Source organism: Mustela nigripes, chromosome 4, assembly GCF_022355385.1.
Source record: "Mustela nigripes isolate SB6536 chromosome 4, MUSNIG.SB6536, whole genome shotgun sequence".
In the NCBI taxonomy this organism is placed as follows: Eukaryota; Metazoa; Chordata; class Mammalia; order Carnivora; family Mustelidae; genus Mustela; species Mustela nigripes.
Window position 1 is genome coordinate 86,052,579 of NC_081560.1, and position 22,281 is coordinate 86,074,859.

General features: G+C 38.6%; 1 protein-coding gene across 3 annotated transcripts in view; it reads right to left on the reverse strand.

Annotated features, from left to right (window-relative positions):
- RELN (reelin) overlaps window positions 1–22,281 on the reverse strand; it is a 496,502-nt gene that overhangs the window by 351,503 nt on the left and 122,718 nt on the right. For all 3 annotated transcript variants that reach the window (XM_059396996.1, XM_059396995.1, XM_059396994.1), the window contains exon 3: window positions 12,371–12,506. In XM_059396996.1, the coding sequence (XP_059252979.1) occupies window positions 12,371–12,506 (136 nt within the window). The remainder of the gene's footprint in view (window positions 1–12,370; window positions 12,507–22,281) is intronic.

Genomic DNA, 22,281 nt, shown 5'->3' on the forward strand with positions numbered 1-22,281 from the left:
AGTTCTCACAAACATAATTTTAATATGCATGAAATAGCAGAAATGCATTTTTTAAATGTTTTTGTCACTTAATCCTCCAAATATCTCTCAAGTTGCTACACTTATCTTTACAATGACCATTTTAGCAGTGACACAGAGTGGTAATAAAGGATGGAAGCCAAAAGAACATGTTTTCAATGAAAACAGACCTATTTCTGTGAGCTGTTCAAGCTCATTCTTCAGTAACAGTGGTTCTAGGAAAGTACAGGAACTGAATAGGTTGCCTGGTGTACAGGTGCTCACTAAGTGGAAACTGCTATTTTTACTACTGCCATCATCATCATTATCATCATCACCATCAAATGGTATTCCAAATTTTATTATTGTTTATTTTCATATTAATGATTAGCATTCTAGACAAGCTCATTTCAAATCTTAGGTTCATGGTGGTAAATTGTCACGGGGTAAAGGCATATTTGAGAAGGTCCTGAACTTTAAAACACTGTGGCAGGAGATAGCAGGGACAGGCCCAAGAGTGAGGGCAGAGAGAAGGACAGTGTCTTAGCCCAGAGCAGCCAATGCTTAGGGTACTAAGCCCTGAGCATTGTATGAGAAGGTAACCAGAGGGGATCCCTACCTGTCACACTTGGCCTATATAAAGTTAAGGTCCCCATAAAGTTAAGGTCCATAGAAATCTCTGCCTTAGCAAACAAAATTAAAATGAATAGTTAGGTAGGGACACCTGGGTGGTTCAGTCAGTTGAGCATCTGCCTTTGGCTTGGGTCATGATCCCAGGGTCCTTGGATCAAGTCCTGCATTGGGCTCCTTGCTCAGCAGGGAGCATGCTTCTCCCTCTGCCTGCGGCTCCCTCCACTTGGGCTCACTTTCTCTCTCTCTCTCTGACAAATAAATAAAATCTTAAACAAAAAATGAACAGTTAGGGGCGCCTGGGTGGCTCAGTGGGTTAAGCCTCTGCCTTCAGCTCAGGTCATGATCTCAGGGTCCTGGGATCGAGCCCCACATCAGGCTCTCTGCTCGGCAGGGAGCCTGCTTCCCTCTCTCCCTCTGCCTGCCTCTCTGCCTACTTGTGATCTCTCTGTCAAATAAATAAAATCTTAAAAAAAAAAAAAATGAACAGTTAAATAACCAGCTTTCTACAGAATTTGCCCTGCTTGGCCAGGTTAGCAGTTATGATATTTTTAAGTTCACAGGGCTGTTGCAAAACCTTAGCTTTACTTCACTTCTTCTATATGTTCTTTGAAGTACATGGTTACATTCTACAAATGTTAAGGTAACAGAGGAGAAAGTAATTCATTAGATTCTCTCAGGGCTGCACATTAGAATTTTCTGTAATGATGGACATATGTGTTCTGGATCTGTGCTATCCACTGTAACAGTCACTAGACACACGTGACTCCTGAGAACTTAAAGTGTGACTAGTGCAACTGAGGAACTGAACTTTTTATCGTATTTGACTTAAAATATAAATAGACACATGTGCCTTATAGCTACAGTATTAGAAAGTATAGTTCTAAACAAATTTTAGAATATATATATGTTTGTGTATATATGTACATATGTGAATATACATATATTCTGCATGTAAATATATACATAAATATAAACACAACTACATATCATGGAGGTATTGCAGGTTTGGTTCCAGACCATGGCAACAAAGCAAATATCACAATAAAATGAGTCAATGAATTTTTTGGTTTTCCAGTGCCTATAAATGTTTGTTTACATTATAGTGTGGTCTATTATATGTGCAATAGCATCACGTCTTTAAAAAAGTACATACCTTAATTTAAAAATACTTTATTGCCAAAAAGTGCTAACCATCATCTGAGCTCTCAGCGAGTCATGATTACTGACCACGGATCACCATAACAAATACAAAAATAATGAAAAAGTTTGAAATATAAGAATTATCAAAACATGACAGACACAAAGTGAGCAATGCTGTTGGAAAATTGACACTGGCAGACTTGTCTGATGTAGGGTTGCCACAAACCTTCAGTTTATAAAAATCGCAGCATCTGTTAATTGCACTAAAGTGATGCACAATATAGAGAGATATGTCCATATATATCCAAGTAAGTCACAGTGGACAAGATAAGTTCTTTAAAAAATTCTTATCTAGAAGAAGCAATTGAAATTCTACTACACAAAAATCAAGACGTAGTAGTCAGAGATTTTACCAAAAAAAAAAAAAAAAAAGGTAAATAAAATCTTGCTGCTAGTATATATTATCCAGTCACTGTATTGGCAAACCATGGAGTTGTTGCTGTCATGAGAAAAATTTATTCACCTGGTTCTCAAACATCTTTGTCATCACTATTTTTGACTGCGTAGGCAATTTGAAAAAAAAAATAATAATTTCACACGCAAGGCCTTTAAAACTGGTTTCACCAATTCTACTAATGAAGAAATAACCCAAATTTCTGCCCATATCTCACTTAGGAAATTTCTATTAGATACAGAGAGCTGCTAAGAATTGTAATACATAAAGCTTTTAGATTTACCAGCTTTGGTCTTTTTTGCTTTCCCAAATGTTCCATGTGATTTCAAATAATAAGAGCCAAGTGGAGTAGTAATCCCATCTAAACCACAAGGCCTTGTAATAAAGAACATCTTGAAGATTTCAAAACTCAGCCCATTTACTCAAGCACCCCCTCACAGGTTATGATTCCACTACACATGGGGAAGGGAAGAATGAAAGGATGGGTTTGCCGTAAGCTTGTTTGGTTTTTGCTTCTAGACTTAACATTAGGAAAAACTGGTATTTCTACCAAAAAGAAAAAACAAGCTGAGATTTACCAAAAAGAACAAATTCGCTAATTACAATTATTTGTTGTGGGACAGACTTCCACAAATAGAGGTCTGTCTTTGGATCCTAGTTAAACACAGCTCACTAGTGAAACAGAAAAATTTTCTCACTATAAAGCAGTTCTACTTCTCAGATGGTCTTATGCTCTGATGCAAAGAAAATGGTCCTATAAAACTCCAGTAAATTGCCCTAATATAACCAGTGATGTTCACACTGTGGTTTCTTGGAAGAAGCAGGTGATAGGAAGGGAGAAGACAGGTAATACAAAGGGGTTAGTTTTTCCTTTTGAGTATCTGTTAAATTTTTAAAAATATGTGTATAACTAATATAAAAATTAATTTCTTTAGACCTTACCAGAGATTAATGGACATATTCTATCTCAACAATTTATCATACTCTCTAATATTACAACTTAAATTCTCAGGAAGCATCTTGACCTCATTTGCCAAAAAGTTGATAAATAAGAACACACATTAGACCCTGAACTTGGACTCTGTCCTTGTCCAAGCCTAATTGGCTATTCAACTTTGATGAAAAACAGGGGCTTACAGGGAGTGGGAATCATCAGGGTCCCATTCATTCACTTTTAAGGGTAGATAATATTTTTTTTCATCCTGTCATTTTTAAGCAGCACCGAAATAACTGTCTCAGGTTGCAAAATGTCTGTTTAAAAAAGAAAACTAGACCATCAAGGAAAAAATAAGAGACTTGTGAGTTAAGAGGCAGATAAAATTCCTCCTATGGAAAATAGCATATCTGGTTTTATCGAACAGTGTGGATACAATCATGTTAGCCTTCCATGAGAAGTGATTTTTTTTGCAGTAAGCTACATAAACCTAGAAAGTAAAATAACATTTGTATGACTCAACTGTTGGCAGCCTTATCTGTAGGTATGAATTCACTCCCAATAAATGCACCCATGGGAGCATCCCTGATCTCATTTCAAATGTTTAAATAACAAGGCAAATACATCTGTGATGCTTCCTTCTGATGGATGGAAATAAATGGGCAACCTTACTATCTTTCCTGAGGAATCCTCCAGACACAGTGGAATGGCTCTCATCAAAAATTAAAGGCTTCGGAGATACACTCAAGGCAGCACTTCAAATCTGTGCATCGGTATGATTTCCAGCCTGTCTGGTATTCAGAAACTGCTGTTGTCTTCCATTTTTTAAATGATTTTTTGTCTTCTTGTTTAGTATAGTTTTAAAAAATTAGTTTTCTAGGAGAATCTTCCCTTAAAATGTTAAATGTTCAAATACAGTCCACTTGTGTACCTCTTCACTGGCCTGAGTTCATTCTTTGTTATTGCTTCTGTATTTTAAATAGAACGTCACTTGCTTCAATTCGGTTCTTGCTTTTCAGGGATTTGACTTACGGCTAAATTGTCACTAATTTGGGCACGAATCTGATCTTTTCTGCTCCATTTTAACTCTAAATATTATGTTAGCATCTCTGTCCAAGCAATTAAACCTAACTCTACTAGTGATAAATTTTGTCTTTAATACACACATTCCCTCCCTAATGGAATCCCTTTATGGGGGGGGGGGTGGAATTCCCTAATGGATAGGATATAATCAGCATCCGAAGAATGAACCGGCATCACACTATATTAAGATCAAAGCCATGTCTGACATATAAGTCTAATATGTTCTGCACATTTCAGAAATTTAAATAGGTGCCTCATATATTTATAAAAGAGCCTAATACACTGCATTTTAAAAAATTTTTAAGTTTTAATTATTTAAGTAATCGCTACACATAACATGGAGCTCAAACTCATGACCTCAAGATCAAAAGTCACATACTCTCCTGACTGAGCCAGCCAGGTGCCCCAACAGTGTTTTAATCATAGTAAATGCTCACAGATATTCCTTTTTTTCCCCTTCATGGCCTCATAGACTTACCCAGTTTTAGTTTTCAGTGTCTGATTTGTCATCAATTTCCCTGTTTTTGCTCACATTATGTTACTTTTTTGGAAAACTTCAAAACTTTCAGTAAATATTTGGCCTCAAAAATTTTTAAATAAATAAATAGGCGCCTCTTGACATTTGAATGAGTTAGATAACATCAAGAGATAGATCTCAAAATGAGGATAGGAAACCCACACTGGTCGGTTAAAAAATCTGAGAGATGCTGATACCAACTACCAACTCCATATAATTTTCACTGTATCACTACTGTGGATGTATTACCATAATAAAATAGAGAAGAGATCATTTCAGAGGCAACTGCAGTGAAGAGGAAAAACCACCTGCTTGAAACTGGACTACCTTCGAATCCAGGCTGTCTCAACCATTAGGTGAGTGATATTAGGCAAATTATTTAACATGTCTCTACTTCAATTTCCTCATCACCAAACTGAGATAAGAACAGCGCCTTCTTGGGTGCCTGGGTGGCTCAGTCTGTTAGCATCTGCTGTTGGCTCAGGTCGTGATCTCAGGTCCTGGACTTGAGTCCTGAATTGGGCTCCTCGCTCAGCGGAGAGTCTGCTTCTCTCTCTGCCCCTCCCCGCTGCTCCTGCTCTCTCTCTCAAATACATAAATAAATAAAACCTTAAAAAAAAAAAGAAGAGTACCTACTTCATGGAATTTCTGCAAGAAGGACATGGAGTAAAAGGTATAAACTACTGAGAACAATGGCCAGCACATTTTCAAAAATATTAATGTTACCGTTATTATTTTACAACTTCTTTTCCCTGGCAGTTACTCACTAAATTTTCAGATTAGAGGACTGGAAGATGTCTTTCCTTCCTTTGTTCCCTTTTCTCCTTGCCCTGTCCTTTTCTTTTTGCCTCTTCCCTCCTCCTCCCCCTTCCCCTTTCTTCCTCTTTCTCTCGGCACCCTCTCCTTGCCCTTAGGATTTGGTGGAGGGTGGGTAGTACATCCAAGAAATTTGGATAGTTAAATGTCTCTTTAGACTCAAGGCTTACTAGCCACTCAAGACTAGTCAAATAAAAAAGTAAAGACAAACCACACTGATGTAAGATCTGAATACTAAGCAGTTCTCTGAGTAAAATTATCACTTAAAACATAAAGGATATCTGGAGCACCTGGGTGTCTCAGCTGATTAAGCATCCAGCTCTTGATTTCATTTCAGGTCATGATCTCGGGGTTCTGGGATCAAACCCCCACATCAGGCTCCACACTGAGTGTGGAGTCTGCCTCTCTCCCTCTGCTCACTCTATCAGTCTCTTTCTCTCTAATAAATAAATAAATCTTTTTTTAAAATGTAAATGAAAGGTGTCATAAAGTACAGATAAAATAATTTTAGTTACTGATCCATTTAATACATCTGTACCAGTGTAGCCAGCAACTTTATCCTCAGGACATCCTCTCTTCAATGTCTCTTATTTGATTACTTTTTTTAAAATAAATTTATTTATTTTCAGCATAACAGTATTCATTATTTTTTCACCACACTCAGTGCTCCATGCAATCCATGCCCTATATAATACCCACCACCTGGTACCCCAACCTCCCACCCCCCCGCCACTTCAAACCCCGCAGATTGTTTTTCAGAGTCCATAGTCTCTCAAGATTCACCTCCCCTTCCAATTTCCCCCAACTCCCTTCTCCTCTCTAACTCCCCATGTCCTCCATGCTATTTGTTATGCTCCACAAATAAGTGAAACCATATGATAATTGACTCTCTCTGCTTGACTTATTTCACTCAGCATAATCTCCTCCAGTCCCGTCCATGTTGCTACAAAAGTTGGGTATTCATCGTTTCTGATGGAGGCATAATACTCCATCGTGTATATGGACCACATTTTCCTTATCCATTCGTCCATTGAAGGGCATCCTGGTTCTTTCCATAATTTGGCGACCGTGGCCATTGCTGCTATAAACACTGGGGTACAGATGGCCCTTCTTTTCACTCCATCTGTATCTTTGGGGTAAATACCCAGGAGTGCAATTACAGGGTCATAGGGAAGTTCTATTTTTAATTTCTTGAGGAATCTCCACACTGTTCTCCAAAGAGGTTGCACCAACTTGCATTCCCACCAACAGTGTAAGAGGGTTCCCCTTTCTCCATATCCCCTCCAACACATGTTGTTTCCTGTCTTGCTAATGTTGGCCATTCTAACTGGTGTAAGGTGATATCTCAATGTGGTTTTAATTTGAATCTCCCTGAGGGCTAATGATGATGAACATTTTTTCATGTGTCTGATAGCCATTTGTATGTCTTCATTGGAGAAGTGTCTGTTCATGTCTTCTGCCCATTTTTTTATATGATTGCCTGTTTTGTGTGTGTTGAGTTTGAGGAGTTCATTATAGATTCTGGATATCAACCTTTTGTCTGTACTGTCATTTGCAAATATCTTCTCCCATTCCGTGGGTTGCCTCTTTGTTTTTTTGACTGTTTCCTTTGCTGTGCAGAAGCTTTTGATTTTGATGAATGTCTATACTGCCTAGAGCAATCTATACTTTAAATGCCATTCCGATCAAAATTCTACCGGTATTCTTCAAAGAGCTGGAACAAATAATCCAAAAATTTGTAAGGAATCAGAAGAGACCCCAAATCGCTAAGGAAATGTTGAGAAACAAAAATAAATCAGGGCTGGGGCGCCTGGATGGCTCAGTGGGTTAAGCCGCTGCCTTCAGCTCAGGTCATGATCTCAGGGTCCTGGGATCGAGTCCCGCATCGGGCTCTCTGCTCAGCAGAGAGCCTGCTTCCTCCTCTCTCTCTGCCTCTCTGCCTACTTGTGATCTCTCTCTGTCAAATAAATAAAATCTTAAAAAAAAATAAATCAGGGCATCATGTTACCTGATTTCAAGCTTTATTACAAAGCTGTGATCACCAAGACAGCATGGTAGTGGCATAAAAACAGATACATAGACCAGTGGAACAGAGTAGAGAGCCCAGATATGGACCCTCAACTCTATGGTCAATTAATCTTCGACAAAACAGGAAAAAATATACAGTGGAAAAAAGACAGTCTCTTCAATAAATGGTGCTGGGAAAACTGGACAGCTATATGTAGAAGAATGAAACTCGACCATTCTCTTACACCGTACACAAAGATAAACTCAAAATGGATAAAAGACCTCAATGTGAGACAGGAATCCATCAGAATCCTAGAGGAGAACATAGGCAGTAATCTCTTTGATATCAGCCACAGCAACTTCTTTCAAGATATGTCTCCAAAGGCAAAGGAAACAAAAGCGAAAATAAACTTTTGGGACTTCATCAAAATCAAAAGCTTCTGCACAGCAAAGGATACTTGATTACTTCTAACAAGTAAGGCTGTAAACAGATGGCCCAAATGACTATGTGGCTAAGTGGTTTATCAATAAAACCTGATTTACTCAGTGAGTATGCCACTTACTCTTCTATAGGAAAAGCACACACAGCACATTATATAATTTTCTTAGACTTGAGTTCAAATGTTCCATAATTCTTTTTTAAAAAAACATTTATTTATTTGACAGAGAGAGAGAGAGAGAGAGACAGCGAGAAAGGAAACACAATCAGAGGGAGTATGAGAGGGAGAAGGAGGCTTCCCGCCAAGCAGGGAGCCCAATGTGGGGCTGGATCCCAGGACCATGGGATCATGACCCGAGCTGAAGGCAGTTACTTAACAACTGAGCCACCCAGGTGCCCCTGTTCCATACTCTTACTATGTTTTGTTTTGTTTTTTCTTTTTTAAAGAATTTTAAATAGAAAACTGGGTTTTAAAATCACAGAGTGTGCATCACACATTTGCTGCACTAACATTAGATTATAAAACTGGGTGCAGTGTCAATTTAATTGCCAGCTGTAGAGAGACCAGATACATGGTAAATGATCAGTATTCATTGCTCGGTTTTCTCCATGTCCAAGATGCCATCACAGTTGTTAAGACCTTAAAAGATAAAATTAGGATTGGCAATTATAATTAAAAGATGCCATCGAAGGTAAGATACAACTCTACTTCAGAGTTCCCAAAATGTAAAAAATCTGTATCTGGAGATCAATGAAATATGATACTGTTATTAGCCATTAAGAAATACTTACTGAGGGCCTTCTATTGTCCATAGTTTTAGCATTGGGAACTGTTAGGTATATAAAAATACTATACATAGTCTCTGACCTTGGGGGATTTAAAGTACAGTTAAGGGGTGCCTGGCTGTCTCAGTCAGTTAAGTATCCAACTCTTGATTTCAGTGCAAGTCTTGATCTCAGGAGCAGGAGATGGAGCCTGCTTAGGATTCTCTCTCTCCCTCTCCCTCTGCCCCTCCTCCTTTCCCTCTAAAAAAAAAAAAGAAAAAAAAATGACAGCTTTAATTTTGGGGATTAGTCCGAAAAGAGAATCAGGGCATATTTACATTCAAATGCTACAGATTCTGTGCTATTTTATTTTTGTTTAATACTCAAGAGTTACTGTTGAACATTAATACTCTCCGTCAGGTACTGCTGGGCATATACTAATTACAGATACTAACTCTTATACAGAGTTCTACTGAACACATCATAAATACTGGAGAAAGAAACAAAGCAAAAATTGCAAGACTTGGGTCAGAAAATTTCAAATAAATTGCTTTAGTGTTCCTGGACTCTCTCACAAACTAATTAGGGGAAGAGGTCAACAAAAGCATCCTGCCCACATGGGAAGCAGCTACTCTATGTAACATTCAATACAGTCATGGCTTACAATAAGGAAGAATTGACTGCTTATTAAGAATGCTAAGGGACGGCTCGGTGGCTCAGCAAGTTAAGCACCTGCCTTCGGCTCAGGTCATGATCTTGGGGTCCTGAGATCAAGCCTTCTTAGGGCTCCCTGTTCAGCAGGAGTCTGCTTCTCATCCCCCTCACCTCTCGTTCTCTCTCTCAAACAGATAAAGTCTTTTTCTTTTCAAGAAATGCTAAAAAGTGCAAACTGCATCATCAAAATTTTATTGGGAAATATGAGTGAGGGCATATGAACTTCTTTGCATTTGGTAAATATTATTTCTGATGAAACAGCATTTTTGTAAGAAAACATTGCTTGGGTTAAGACTTTAAAAAAACCTAAGTTATGGGGTGCCTGGGTGGATCAGTTGGTTAAGTGTCTGACTCTTAATTTTGGCTCAGGTCATCATCTCAGCATCCTGAGACTGAGAATAATGTTGTTGGGATCTGTGCTCAGCGGTGTGTCTGCTTCTCTCCCTCTCCCTCTGCCTCTGCCCCTCCCTCTGCTCAGGTACGTATGCACACTCTCTCTCTCTAAAATAAATTAATAAATCTTAAAAAAAATACCTAAGTTATTTCTCAGGAGAAAACAGAGTTTGGGACCCTGGGAACAGTGAGGCCCAAGGACAACAAATATCATTTTAAACAAAAACTATATCTACTTGGAATTAGGCAGTTGTATGCTGCTGATACAGATTTACTTTATGTTATAGTTTTTAAAAAAGTAATTCTTGTCTTAAATGAAGAAGTAACACAGGGCAAGGATTTAAAGTACCTTTCCGGTGCCAACACGAATAAGATAGAGCATGCCAAAAGCGAGAATCAGAGATCACTATTAAACTAAAGGAAAAGACAACACTGAACATCATTTAATTCAAGGGTCATCTTCTGTGATATCTATGTATAAGGTGTTGTACCAACTGTGGGGAGAATCACAAAGACATAAAAACATATCCCTGTCCAATCTGATCTAATAGCAAAGGCAAGAAATTAACTCAAGTAAGTACACAGTAAAATATAATCAGTATTACAACAGAGTTACAAGAAAAGTGATCATACACATCACTTCTGTTGTTGATATCTTGGAAAGCTTGATAGAAGAGTTGGCATTTTATTATTATTTTTTAAAGATTTTATTTATTTGTCAGAGAGAGAGAGAGAGAGAGAGAGAGAGCATGCACAAGCAGGCAAAGGCAGAGAGAGAAGCAGGCTTCCTGTCGAGCAAGGGACTCGACCCCAGAACCCTGGGATCATGACTTAAGCCAAAGACAGCGGCTTAACTGACTGAGCCACCCAGGCATCCCAAGAGTTGGCATTTTAAACAGGCCTTAAAAAATGTGTAGGACTTTAATAACTGGAGTTGGGGGGAAAAAGCATTTTGGGCTAAGGGGAAAGCATGGAAAAAGAGAAAGTCATGTAATATTTAAGGAGTTGTGGGATGTCCTGCAATTAGTGCCCAATCAGGATGAGCACACAGGAGATAAAACAGAAGATACACATCAGGAATTGGAAGACTTTTCAAACCCAAGCCAAGAGGCTGGTCCTCAGAAAGGAGGCTTAAGGGATCCAGGTTTCAAGTAATCAAGGTTATGCCTTAGGAAGACTAGCTAGATGACAATGTCCAGGATGGACCAGAGGAGAAACAGGCTGCAGGAGAAGAGATCACTTAGGAAGCTACCATAATCATCCTAGCAAAAGGTACTACTGGAAAGAGAAGGTTCATGTATGAAAACTTTCTGAAGAAGAAATGATGGGATTAAATGTCAATCAGCTGGATAGGATTAATCTGATGTTTGCAGCTTGGGTATCCCAGAGGATAGGCAGAAAGTCTATAATCGGTGATGTGGGAGCCATAGGAGCCCTTGACCCTGAACTGTATAGTAATAAAGGGGAAGGACGGGTAGTAGTAAATTTTAGAGTATGCAGGCTTTATGGGATGTTGTTGTCTGAGCAGAAGGTTCAGAACAGAAAATCATTCAAGATGGCTTCCAGCTCTCTTTTGCCTGACTGCCCACAGAACAACTGTTTCAGAACTGCCTTTGGCCTTATTCCTTTGGCCTACTCCTCCATGAAATAAATATTGAGTGAGTGTGTACTGAGTGCCAAGGACTGTTCTAGACAGTTGGGGCAAATCAGTTAACAAAACAGAAAATAAAATTCTTGCTTTCAAGGAACTTGCATTTCAGTTGGAAGAGACAGACAAAAATTACAGATAATTAAATGAACACAGTATATTATGTTAAAAGTCAAAAATGGGATTACAAAGAGAAAAGACTAAGAAGTATGAGGAGTAGAGATTCTGGGGCAGGGGTAGGGGTAGAGATTACATTGAGAGATGCAGCAAGTCACAGCCTTTGCTTCCCAGCCCAGTGTTATTAACAAAGGGTACTGTTGGGACATCGTTAACCACATTCCCCAGCTTCGTCTTAATGAAAGCACATGAGAGGGTCATTAAGTTTCCACAGACTCCCTGACTTCTCACCACCATCCCTCACCTAACTGATCACATTCCTCTCTCGGCATTAATGGCCAGAGAGCTGAAAGCTAAATTTGTGATCTTCTTCCAAAACACAGATGGAGCTTCATGGCATTTTTTGTATTTGTTTCCATCTTACTTTCCAAACATTCGTTTTTCTACTGCGTTGATTTCATCACATGCTTTTACTCCTATTGTGTATTTTTTGTCGGTTAAAATCCAATTTAAATCTCCTGAAGTATAAAGAAATATGCAAAACTAAACTGTTCAAGTTATTTGTTTTTTATGATCTGGACCTCTTTTTCACACCCAAATTAGTGGTTTTAATTAAGGTCGAACCTGTTAATACACTTAAACGCGTAGCCTGTATGTCATCCAGTGAGAGGTCTATCTGCCTTCCCTACTGGTCAGACAGTTTGGATACTTACATGAAATTCACACAGCCGGTGCCAGCAGGTGGAGCGATCCAGACGAAGCTGAGGTTGGTTGTGGGCAGATGACTCACATGTGAGGCCACCACACTGCACATAAACTGGTTACCAAACTGGTGGTCAGACATGATCCCTAAGACACAGAAAGGAAGAGAAGCTGTCATAAAAACAACAAAACAAGCTCTTTCTTATCATGGCATGAACAATATTTTCTGGACATTTTTCTTGTATGCTAAGATTCATCATGTTGATGAATCTTTGGCTGCTCTGTAAGTTATGCAATTTTCCGTGTCCTGTTGGTAGAAGGATTTTAATAATTTAAAACATTTTTGTTACGGGGTAATCTACTAGTTTCATTGCTCTCGTAGTGGCTCTGCTTTTGATTTTCTTGATAGGTCTCTGTCCGTCAACAAAGACTACCAGGGCCATATCTACCGTATAACAAGGGTGGACTTAGTGGAAGTGTTTACAGCAAACAAGACTAAATTATATTGGGAACTGGGAAGTATCTCAGTAAGAGGATATCAGCAAAGGCTTGTTAAATTCTTTGGGCTTAAGGTAGGTCATTTTAGACAGTAGGGGGATCAAGTTGTCCTGGGAATTTCCTGATTTTAGTACTGAAATTCCTGCATCCTGGGACCACCTAATCTTGCTGGGGAGGTTATAGAGATACGTGGTTTTGCTTCTGGATTTGGTGCCATCAGAAAGTGGGGGCAATTTTATCACGGAGTGCCTTATTAATCTGTATATGGGAGACATGAAGAGTGACACAGCCTAAAGTTGTGATTGATAAAATTCAAGTCAGCATGGAGAGGGGGATGGTCATTTTTGTGATTTGCACCATGTTCTTGCTTTTGTTTGTATGCAGGTTTGATTACAAAGTGGTCTTGGTTTTGGCTCAAGCCATCAGTTTAAGGTGGCCCTGTCTGATGTTGATTGTCTGATGTCTGATCTGTAAAACCGTTTACATTCCATGTGAGAATACCACAGCCCAGCTGTGAGGGCCAGGTCAGCTCCCAGCTGAGCTATCTGGAGATGCTTTTCTTTTTTTAAGAAGATGAGTCTCTTAGTTGACATCTGATATAAAATATTTATTTATTATTATTTTTTTTCTTTTAAAATTAGCATTTTTGTTTTCCTTGGGTAAATGAAATTCCAGTACCCAATAGTAGAATTACTGGATCATATGGTATTTCTATTTTTAAATTTTTTTTATAAATATATAATATATTTTTATCCCCAGGGGTACAGGTCTGTGAATTACCAGGTTTACACACTTCACAGCACTCACCGTAGCACATACCCTCCCCAATGTCCATAACTCTACCACCCTGACATAAAGTATTAACAAATAACTCAACACTAAGAAAATAAACAACTCAAGTTTTAAAAAATAAGCAAAAGACCTGAATAGACACCTCATCAAAAAATATACAGAAGACAAGTAAATATGTGAAAAGATGTTCAACATCATAGGTCATTAGAGTATTGCAAATTAAAACAACAATGAAATGCCAATTCCCAAACTATTAGGACCATAGTACAAAACAATGACAACACCAAATGCTGGTGAGGATGTGAAACAAAAAGAACGCTTGTTCATCGTTGGTGAGAATACAGAATGGTACAGCCACTTTGGAAGACAATTTGGCATTTTCTTATAGAAATAAACATATGCTTACTGTACGATCCAGCAATCATGCTCCACAGTATTTACCCAAATAAATTAAAAGATTTCTGTCCACACGAAAACCTGCACATGGATGTTTACAGAAATCTTATTCATACTTGTCAGATTGGAAGCAACCAAGCTACCCTTCAATAAGTGAATGGAATGGAACTGTGGACACTCCAAACAATGGGGTATGTATTCAGAGCCAAAAGGCCATGAGCTACCAAACCATTACAAGACATGGATAAATAAATGCATTTTACTAAATGAAAGAAGCCGATGTGGAAAGACTACATATTGCATGATTCCAGCTCTATGACATTCTGGAAAAGGCAAAACTATGGAGACAGTAAAAACATCCCCAGTTGCCAGGGGTTAGGAGGGAGGCAAGGATGAAAAGGCAGAACATAAAGGATTTTTAGGGCAGTGAAACGATTCCATTTAATACTACAATAGTGGACACATGTCACTATATATTTGTTAAAACACAAAGAATGCACAACATTAAGAGTGAATCCTCATGTGAACTAGGGACTCCGAGTGATAATGATGTGTCAGTGTAGGTTAATCTGTTGTAACAAATGTATCACTGTAGTTCAGGAAGCTGACAATAGTGGGGAGTTGTGGGGGGAAGGGGAGCATATGGGAATTGTCTATACTTTCCATTCAGTTTTGCTGTGACCTAAAATGCTCTAAACCCAAATTTTATTAATAGTAATATTAATAAAAGTATCGCCAGGAATGAGCAATTAGACAAAAAATTCACTTCCAGGCTTCATGAACTTAGGCAAATGACTTACTCTGAAACCCAGTTTTCTTGTCTATAAAATGGAAATACCATGGCCTTTTCACCCCAAAGTTATTGTGAGAATGAAGTGATCCAATACATTGAGTAGAGTCCCCACCATGTTTGCACAGTTACCCTTTCTACACGTCATCATAACAGTTCATACCTGATCATCACAGCACTTGACCTACAAGGGGGTAGATCTTTAACTGCTATATTCCAAGCAACTATCTTAATGTCTGACACATCACATATAGTCAAGAAATGTTTTTTTCTGAATCAATACAAGAATGACTTAACTAAAAACATTAAAAGCAACAGAAAAGATATCACATATGTTATATTACCTAGTGAAACAGAATCTTCTAGAATAAAGGAATAGGTCATACTGGATAAAGAAAGAGAAAAACAAATCTGTATTTTGACATAGCCTAGTGGTGCCTTTTTTCTCATGCAAGTTTTTATTTTTTTAAGCTACATCTTGAGACGAAATTCATCAAGCCAGAGAAACCACAAGGTTAGGGAGGATAAAAGACTCCCCTGGGAAATCATAGAGTGCTGTAGCAGACTCAAAAGCCATGACTCAGGAATTGCCACTCGACTCTGTTTGGGCATAAAGCAGAAATCCTGCGTGTGTGTGGAAAATGACACATCTGACCAAAAAAAAAAAAAAAAAGAAAAAAAGAAAAAAAAATACAAGTATTCCAGCCACAATCGTGTGGGAAGGGAAATGAATCAAACAAATAAGGCTTCAGGGTTTCACAGCCTTGGGAACAGAATTCACATTCAAGTAGCTCCCTATTCTTCAGAACCCCTCCTAGAAAGTGAGTCTATGTCTAGGCTGCATATTACTTCACAATATTTTATAAAATAGCTACACTGTTGTAATTATGACACACCCCACTCTGGGTAAATTTGCCACAGAACAACATTCTTGCCATCCAGCTGTCTGGCACAGTAGTTCCTCCAACAAGGTTGCACAATGGCATCATCTGAAGAGATGGGATAACTACTCTACTGGTTCCTAGAGATTCTGAATTAACTGGGTGGGGATACAGCCTGGATACTGGGAGTTTCAGAAGCTCACCAAGCAATTTCAATGTGCAGTCAAGAACATGCAAAAAATGTGTCTTAGAAGATGTTGTCCAGGCTTCAGAGCTTGGAATAATACCAACAGGGCACCAATAGAACAGTTCAAAAGTATCCAGCACTGTCTTATACAAGGGCCCTGATAGTAATGCAAAATATTCAGTCCTTTTACCCACTAATCCTAGAACCACCCAAACATGTATTCTGAGGGCCTTATTACATACCTTCAAATACTAGGAGTGTGCAGTGGTCTTTGCTTTTTTTAACAAAGAGCCCTAACCTACTCTACTGCTTTCACATTTTCTTTTTGTTTTTAATTGAAGTATAATTATCTTACAGTGTTATATTCATTTTAGGTGTATAATGACCCAATAATCCAATACATTACCCCATGCTGATCACAAGGGTAATTTTTTTTTCACAAGGGTAATTTTGATACCCTTTATCTTTTTCAGTCATTCCCCCACTCACCTCCCTCTGCCAACCACCAATTTGTCCTCTGTATTTAAGAATCTGGTTTTCCCTTCTGTTTGTTTTGCTTCTTAAATTCCATATATTATGGAACCATATGGTAATTGTCTTTGTCAGACTTATTTTAGTTAGCATTATAACCTCTAAGTCCATTCATGTTGTTGCAAGGTGCAAGATCTCATTCTTTTTTTGCGGCTAACATTCTATCATATATATACAACATATGATAATAAATTTTTTTATGCATTCATCTGTGGATGGACATTTGAGTTGCTTCCATATCTTGGTTACCACTTTTTTTTTCTTTTCAGTGTAACAGTATTCCTTGTTTTTGCAGCACACCCAGTGCTCCATGTAATACGTGCCCTCCCGATTTTAACTGGCATTTTCTTTGAAAATATCTAAAAGTTGGTCAGAGCTGCAACTATTAGCAATCTGTTCATCTTAATATTGACCAGCAGGAAATAACAGTATTTACAGAATACCCACTTGGGCTCAAACATTCTGTTAAGCCCTGTGGAGGTGCACAGAAGAAACACAGGCTGTGGTCCCTATCCCGAAATGAGTGAAGAGTTATGAAATAGGAGAAGAGTGACTAATAGAAACAATTGCAATAACGGTTATGATAATACTTAATTGAGCACTTAGTATGGCTTAGTGCTATTGTAAGCATTTCATGAATATTAACTTACTTGGGGCTCTTAACAACCCCCCATGATGTAGGAGCTGTTAGTTTCTGCATTTTACCTGTGAAGACCCTCAGACAATGCAGATAAAAGAATGTGTTCCTGGTCATAGAGAAAGTGGAGAGTGTAGTGTGGGTTCAGACCAGAGCCCTTGCAATCCAGTCAGAAATGGCACTATTGAAGAGGGAGGCTGGAGCAGAGTCTTGAGAGAAAAGCCACGATTTCCCATGTTTGTTTTTACATGAGGCAGCAGAGTATAATCAAGAGACTGTCCCCTCACTCTGCCACACATGGCTGAATGACCTTGTCAGGGTACCCCCTCTCAAGTTTCAGTTCTGGCATCTGTAAACTGCTGGTCCGTGATCACTAAGACCCCCTTCAGTTCCATAGCTCTCTGAGTACAATCCAAAAGAATAGAAGAAAATATGGAAGGAAATCTCACAAAGGCAGACATAATGAGCAGAGGTGCAAATATTAAATGAGTACGAAGAGGAGGGCCGTCAGACTCAGCTTCTAGAGTTCTATGAAACAACAATTTACTGCCTCCGCCACAGTGATCTTAATGGCTTGTGTCATGAAAGACGTATACCATCTAATTAACATAGGTGATTTGGGAACCTATTCTTGGGACAACTGAAATTTGAATTTGATAATGAATTTAAGTTTACGATGGTGCTTTCCCTGCTGCATGCTGGATAATAGGATATATACTGAGTTTTTAATATTACTAGGAAAAGGGAAAATCAGATCCGCAATAGAACTTAATTACATGTATCTCAGGGATATACATACTTATTAAATGTATATGTGTGTGCCACAGTAATAATAAAAATTTTATTTCCTTGCTGTGTGTACATGTAAACTCTCGTGCAAAACACTGTTCATGTGGAACTTCTTCCTCAGAGAAAAAAGCTGTACTTTTCCAAGTACATTATGGACTCTGAGAGACAATAAGCACTTCAAGAAGTATGGCTCTCCTGACCTACCTTTGGGTAAAGAAAGTCAAGTACAATTTCAAACTCTGAAGTTCTACAAATTAATAACTTGTCTAGCAAGATCTTAAAGCATCCATGTTATAAACACATTTTCTTTTTGAATATTGTGTATATACACTTGAAAAATAGAATATTCACAATCTAGCCACACTTTCTATATTAGAGTCAGTACAACTTTTTGACATAGTATGAGTGTTTTAAATTCATCAAGGCATTCGAACCACTGGATATCTAGTGTAAAAATATCTCATATTTGTCTTCTTAATGATTACTGTGGTTAAAGGATATAAATCTATGCCAGAGTTTCCTTTACCCACATTATACTTCTGCAAGATGAGGCTCACAGTGTCTTTAATTGTTCTAAAGTTGCTTCCATGATTCCTTTCAAGACAGTGATACACATTTCTTTGCCTTCTGGGATGTCATTTTCCTTGACAAGTCTTCAGTTATTTTAAGTTTGTGACTAAACCTTGTATGAACTCTATTTTCCCAAAGGAATAGCTTTCTAAGCTTTTAATGTGCACACCTTGGATCTTCAGAACTGTAACTGAAAGTTCTATAATTTCCTCCATCTCTACAACAAAATGCACATAATCTCATAAAAATGTAGGCCATTCACTTCTAAGAAGCACACCGAAGACTTTATTACTCAAAATAACCAATGTAGTGGAAAAGTTACACATTTGTGTTGGGTTTATTCCATATTTTGTAGATTAAAGATGTGGATAACTCCAATCTGTTTAGTGTGTGATTTGCCATGGTTAGTGTGAAAGTGGGTAGAAACTTGCCCTGGTTTAAACTAGTTTATTTTTCACAGATTTCAAGCACTACGATATCTGTGTATGAGACACTGCCAAGGAAACAGCAAGTACCATAGTATTACAACTTTTTGTTCGTGAAAAATGTAGCTTGCATATATAAAAATGATGAAAAGTTAAAAGAAATATTATTTTACTATTTCAAACACTTTCAGAAAGTACAGTAGAATGCTGTTGTGTCAAGAAGTTTTAGTAATCTATTAACTTATGTCTACATGAAGAGCAGAAGATAAGATAAATATTTAAGGTGATTTCTAATTCATTTAATTTTTATCATTTGCTCTTTCCTTAAAAGGGGTTTCTAAAGGCTTCAATCAGTTAATTTAAAAAAAAAAAAAACTGGGGCGCCTGGGTGGCTCAGTGGGTTAAGCAGCTGCCTTCGGCTCAGGTCATGATCCCAGCGTCCTGGGATCGAGTCCCACATCGGGCTCCTTGCTCAGCAGGGAGCCTGCTTCTCCCTCTGCATCTGCCTGCCATTCTGTCTGCCTGTGCTCGCTCTCTCCCCCTCTCTCTCTCTGATAAATAAATAAAATCTTTAAAAAAAATAAATAAAAACAAAAATAAAAACCCAGACCCTTTGGCAAATCTGGTTTGGAAAGTTAGTGTTGTATTGTAAGTGAATAGGGAAAATGAATTATGGAGTTCCTCTTAGTCATTTTTTAAATCTTTTCATTTGATTTGAATAAGAGTAACTGTTTACTTACAGAATTTGACTTGTCTATTATTTGCCTTCTTCACTAAGTTAATATACTCCAACATTTCAACAAAGGTAACGTGATTTTACAGGCTGAAAAGTCATCACAGAACTTTCTGAAAACATCCTTACTGCAGCTTATCTGTGAAGCACCAGCCTGATGAAAATGGATATGAAAGGAACAGCTCTCGAGTTGTGCTACTAGATAATGAATAGTTCGTGCACACATGCTCGCCTATATACACACTGGGTATTGTTTCATTTTTAAAACATTGATTTAAAGGCATTTGGTTTCAGGCGTAAGTCTAGACGCAAAAAAGCACGAAAACCTTTTAAAACCATTCTGAAATTGTATGTCTATGGGCATAAGTTAGAAAACGTATGAAGATTCACGCTATTTCCACCCCTCTTGTCAGTTATACACAAAAAGATGTTCTTTGAAGTCAACCTGATTCTTTCCTCACTCACTGCTGTTACAAAGATGAGAATTACTGCTGTTACCTTCCCTCTCTTGTCCTCTTCCAGCCCTGCCATCGGCTGAATGCCTTCTCCGCGCCCAGTGTTTTAGCCCTACTATCGCCTTACTAGTACTAGAGGGACAATCGTCCGGAAGGGTTAAAGCACAGACCCTGCAGCCAGTCTGCCTGGGCTCAGATCCTTGCTCCACTACCGAGGAGCTATGGAACCTTGGGCGGGTTACTCAAAAACTCTGTCCCTCAGTTTCCTCTCCAGGAAAATGGAGATGGTTGTAATAGCATGGTCACGAAGACTGAATGGGTACACAGCACAGAGTTAGCACTATACATGTTGAATATTATCATTCCCATTTTGGAGACCAAGGAGAATTATCCAGAACTAGTGATTTTAAGTGACTTGCAAGGATACCAGAGCTAGGGAATGACACTTAAACACATCTTCTATTTTACACTGTGCCCTGGCTTCTCCCCTACCTGTATCCTTACATGGAAGTACCTCAATTCTGGGACAGACCCCAATCCTGATCCAAAGGAAATCCTGTCCAAACAGAATGATGGAGAGCAAACCATCTGAGAGTAAGCAGGAGGAGGACCCCTTTCTCCAGGTATAATTTTAGGTCCTCCTCCTCCATCCCCCTCACCCCATCCAAACCCCTTAATTTCTCATCAAAGAATTATTGGATACTCTTTGCCCTCTTGGTAGGCACATCTCTGAATGAGATATGGATATGAGTGAGACATCTTTAGGTCAAAAGTGCTCCCCTAAAGATCAAAGCCATTCAGTTATCCTTAGGTCTATTTGGCCACTGAGTTTGACAGAGGAGCAACTTTTCCAAAGAGCTAAAGTGCAAAAGTTTGCACTAACTCAAGTTCTCTGATCCACTGGTTCAAAGTATACCTCCACTGCCCCCTCCTAACACTGCATACCACCTCCCCTCTCCCATTAACCTCTGCTGCTGGCAGGGAATCACCACATACCGTCTGCACCCAGACTTTGCAAACTGACCACACCACACTGACTACCTGGGCAGAACTCTATTTTGCCTCCTTACCTGCTGCCTGCTCCTCTGACTTGCCCTGGTATATGTTGGATTCACGGTACAACTTCCAGGCTAGAAGTCAGATTTTACACATTTGCAGGAAAGAAAAAACCAAAGAGGGAGACGCTTCAGAGATATAAACCCAAGCCCATGTAGGAGGTTGAAAAGAACCTCAGAGGCAAGGCTTTCTTAACAAAACAAAACATCCTGCATAAATAAAACTTGATACCATTGGAATAGCAATTCTCCATTTCATCTTTCCCCCCAGTCCCAGGCAACCAGCATTCAAGTCTCTGCTTTCATGAGTTTGACTATTTTAGACACCACATATAAATAGAATCATGCAGAATTGTCCTTCTGTAACTCGTTTATTTCAGTTGGCATACTGTGGTCTAGGTTCACCCATGTTGTCACATATGGCATATTGCACTGTAAGTATATAGCATATTCTATTTATCCATTCTTCCATTGATGGACATTTAGGTTGTTTCCATTCCTTGGCTATTGGGAAGTATGCTGCAGTGAACATGAAAATGCAGATATCTCTTCAAATTCTGATTTAAACTCCTCTGGGTATCTACCCATAAGTGTTATTGCTGGATCATATGTTATTTCTATTTTATATAAAATACGGTATCACTGAGGCTCTGGGGATACTACTGATACCTCAGTTATAAACCACAGAATACAATCTAGCTAATTAAAGGAATGTTGAGTGAGATGAGGCAGCTTCTCTGGGAGACACACAGAAATAAACCTGGATGCTGCCCAGCAAGGAGTTAAGTCCACAGGACCGGGCCAACATAAAACAATAGCTGACACCACCCACTCCTTGACATCAACCATATATGGACTAAAATAACAGAACATTCACCTCAGCTATTCCAAAAAAAAATATAAGAACTTTCCATGACTGTACTTGATGGAATATGGATGTCCCATGCTCAGTCCCCAGCTCATACTGCACTCTTCTGTATCCAAGTCTCACGAGGGTTGTTCTAGATAGCAGGAGGAAACTAAGTTACATGCCTTCACCCCTACATAGGAAGTATGAGAATTCTATTTTGGAATAGTGGTACTCACAATATGGGAAACTTTATAAACATGTTGGATAACCATAGATGGCCTATGTCTACCACAGAGCAAGTTCAGACTCTATTAAGTTCTGATCCCAAAACAG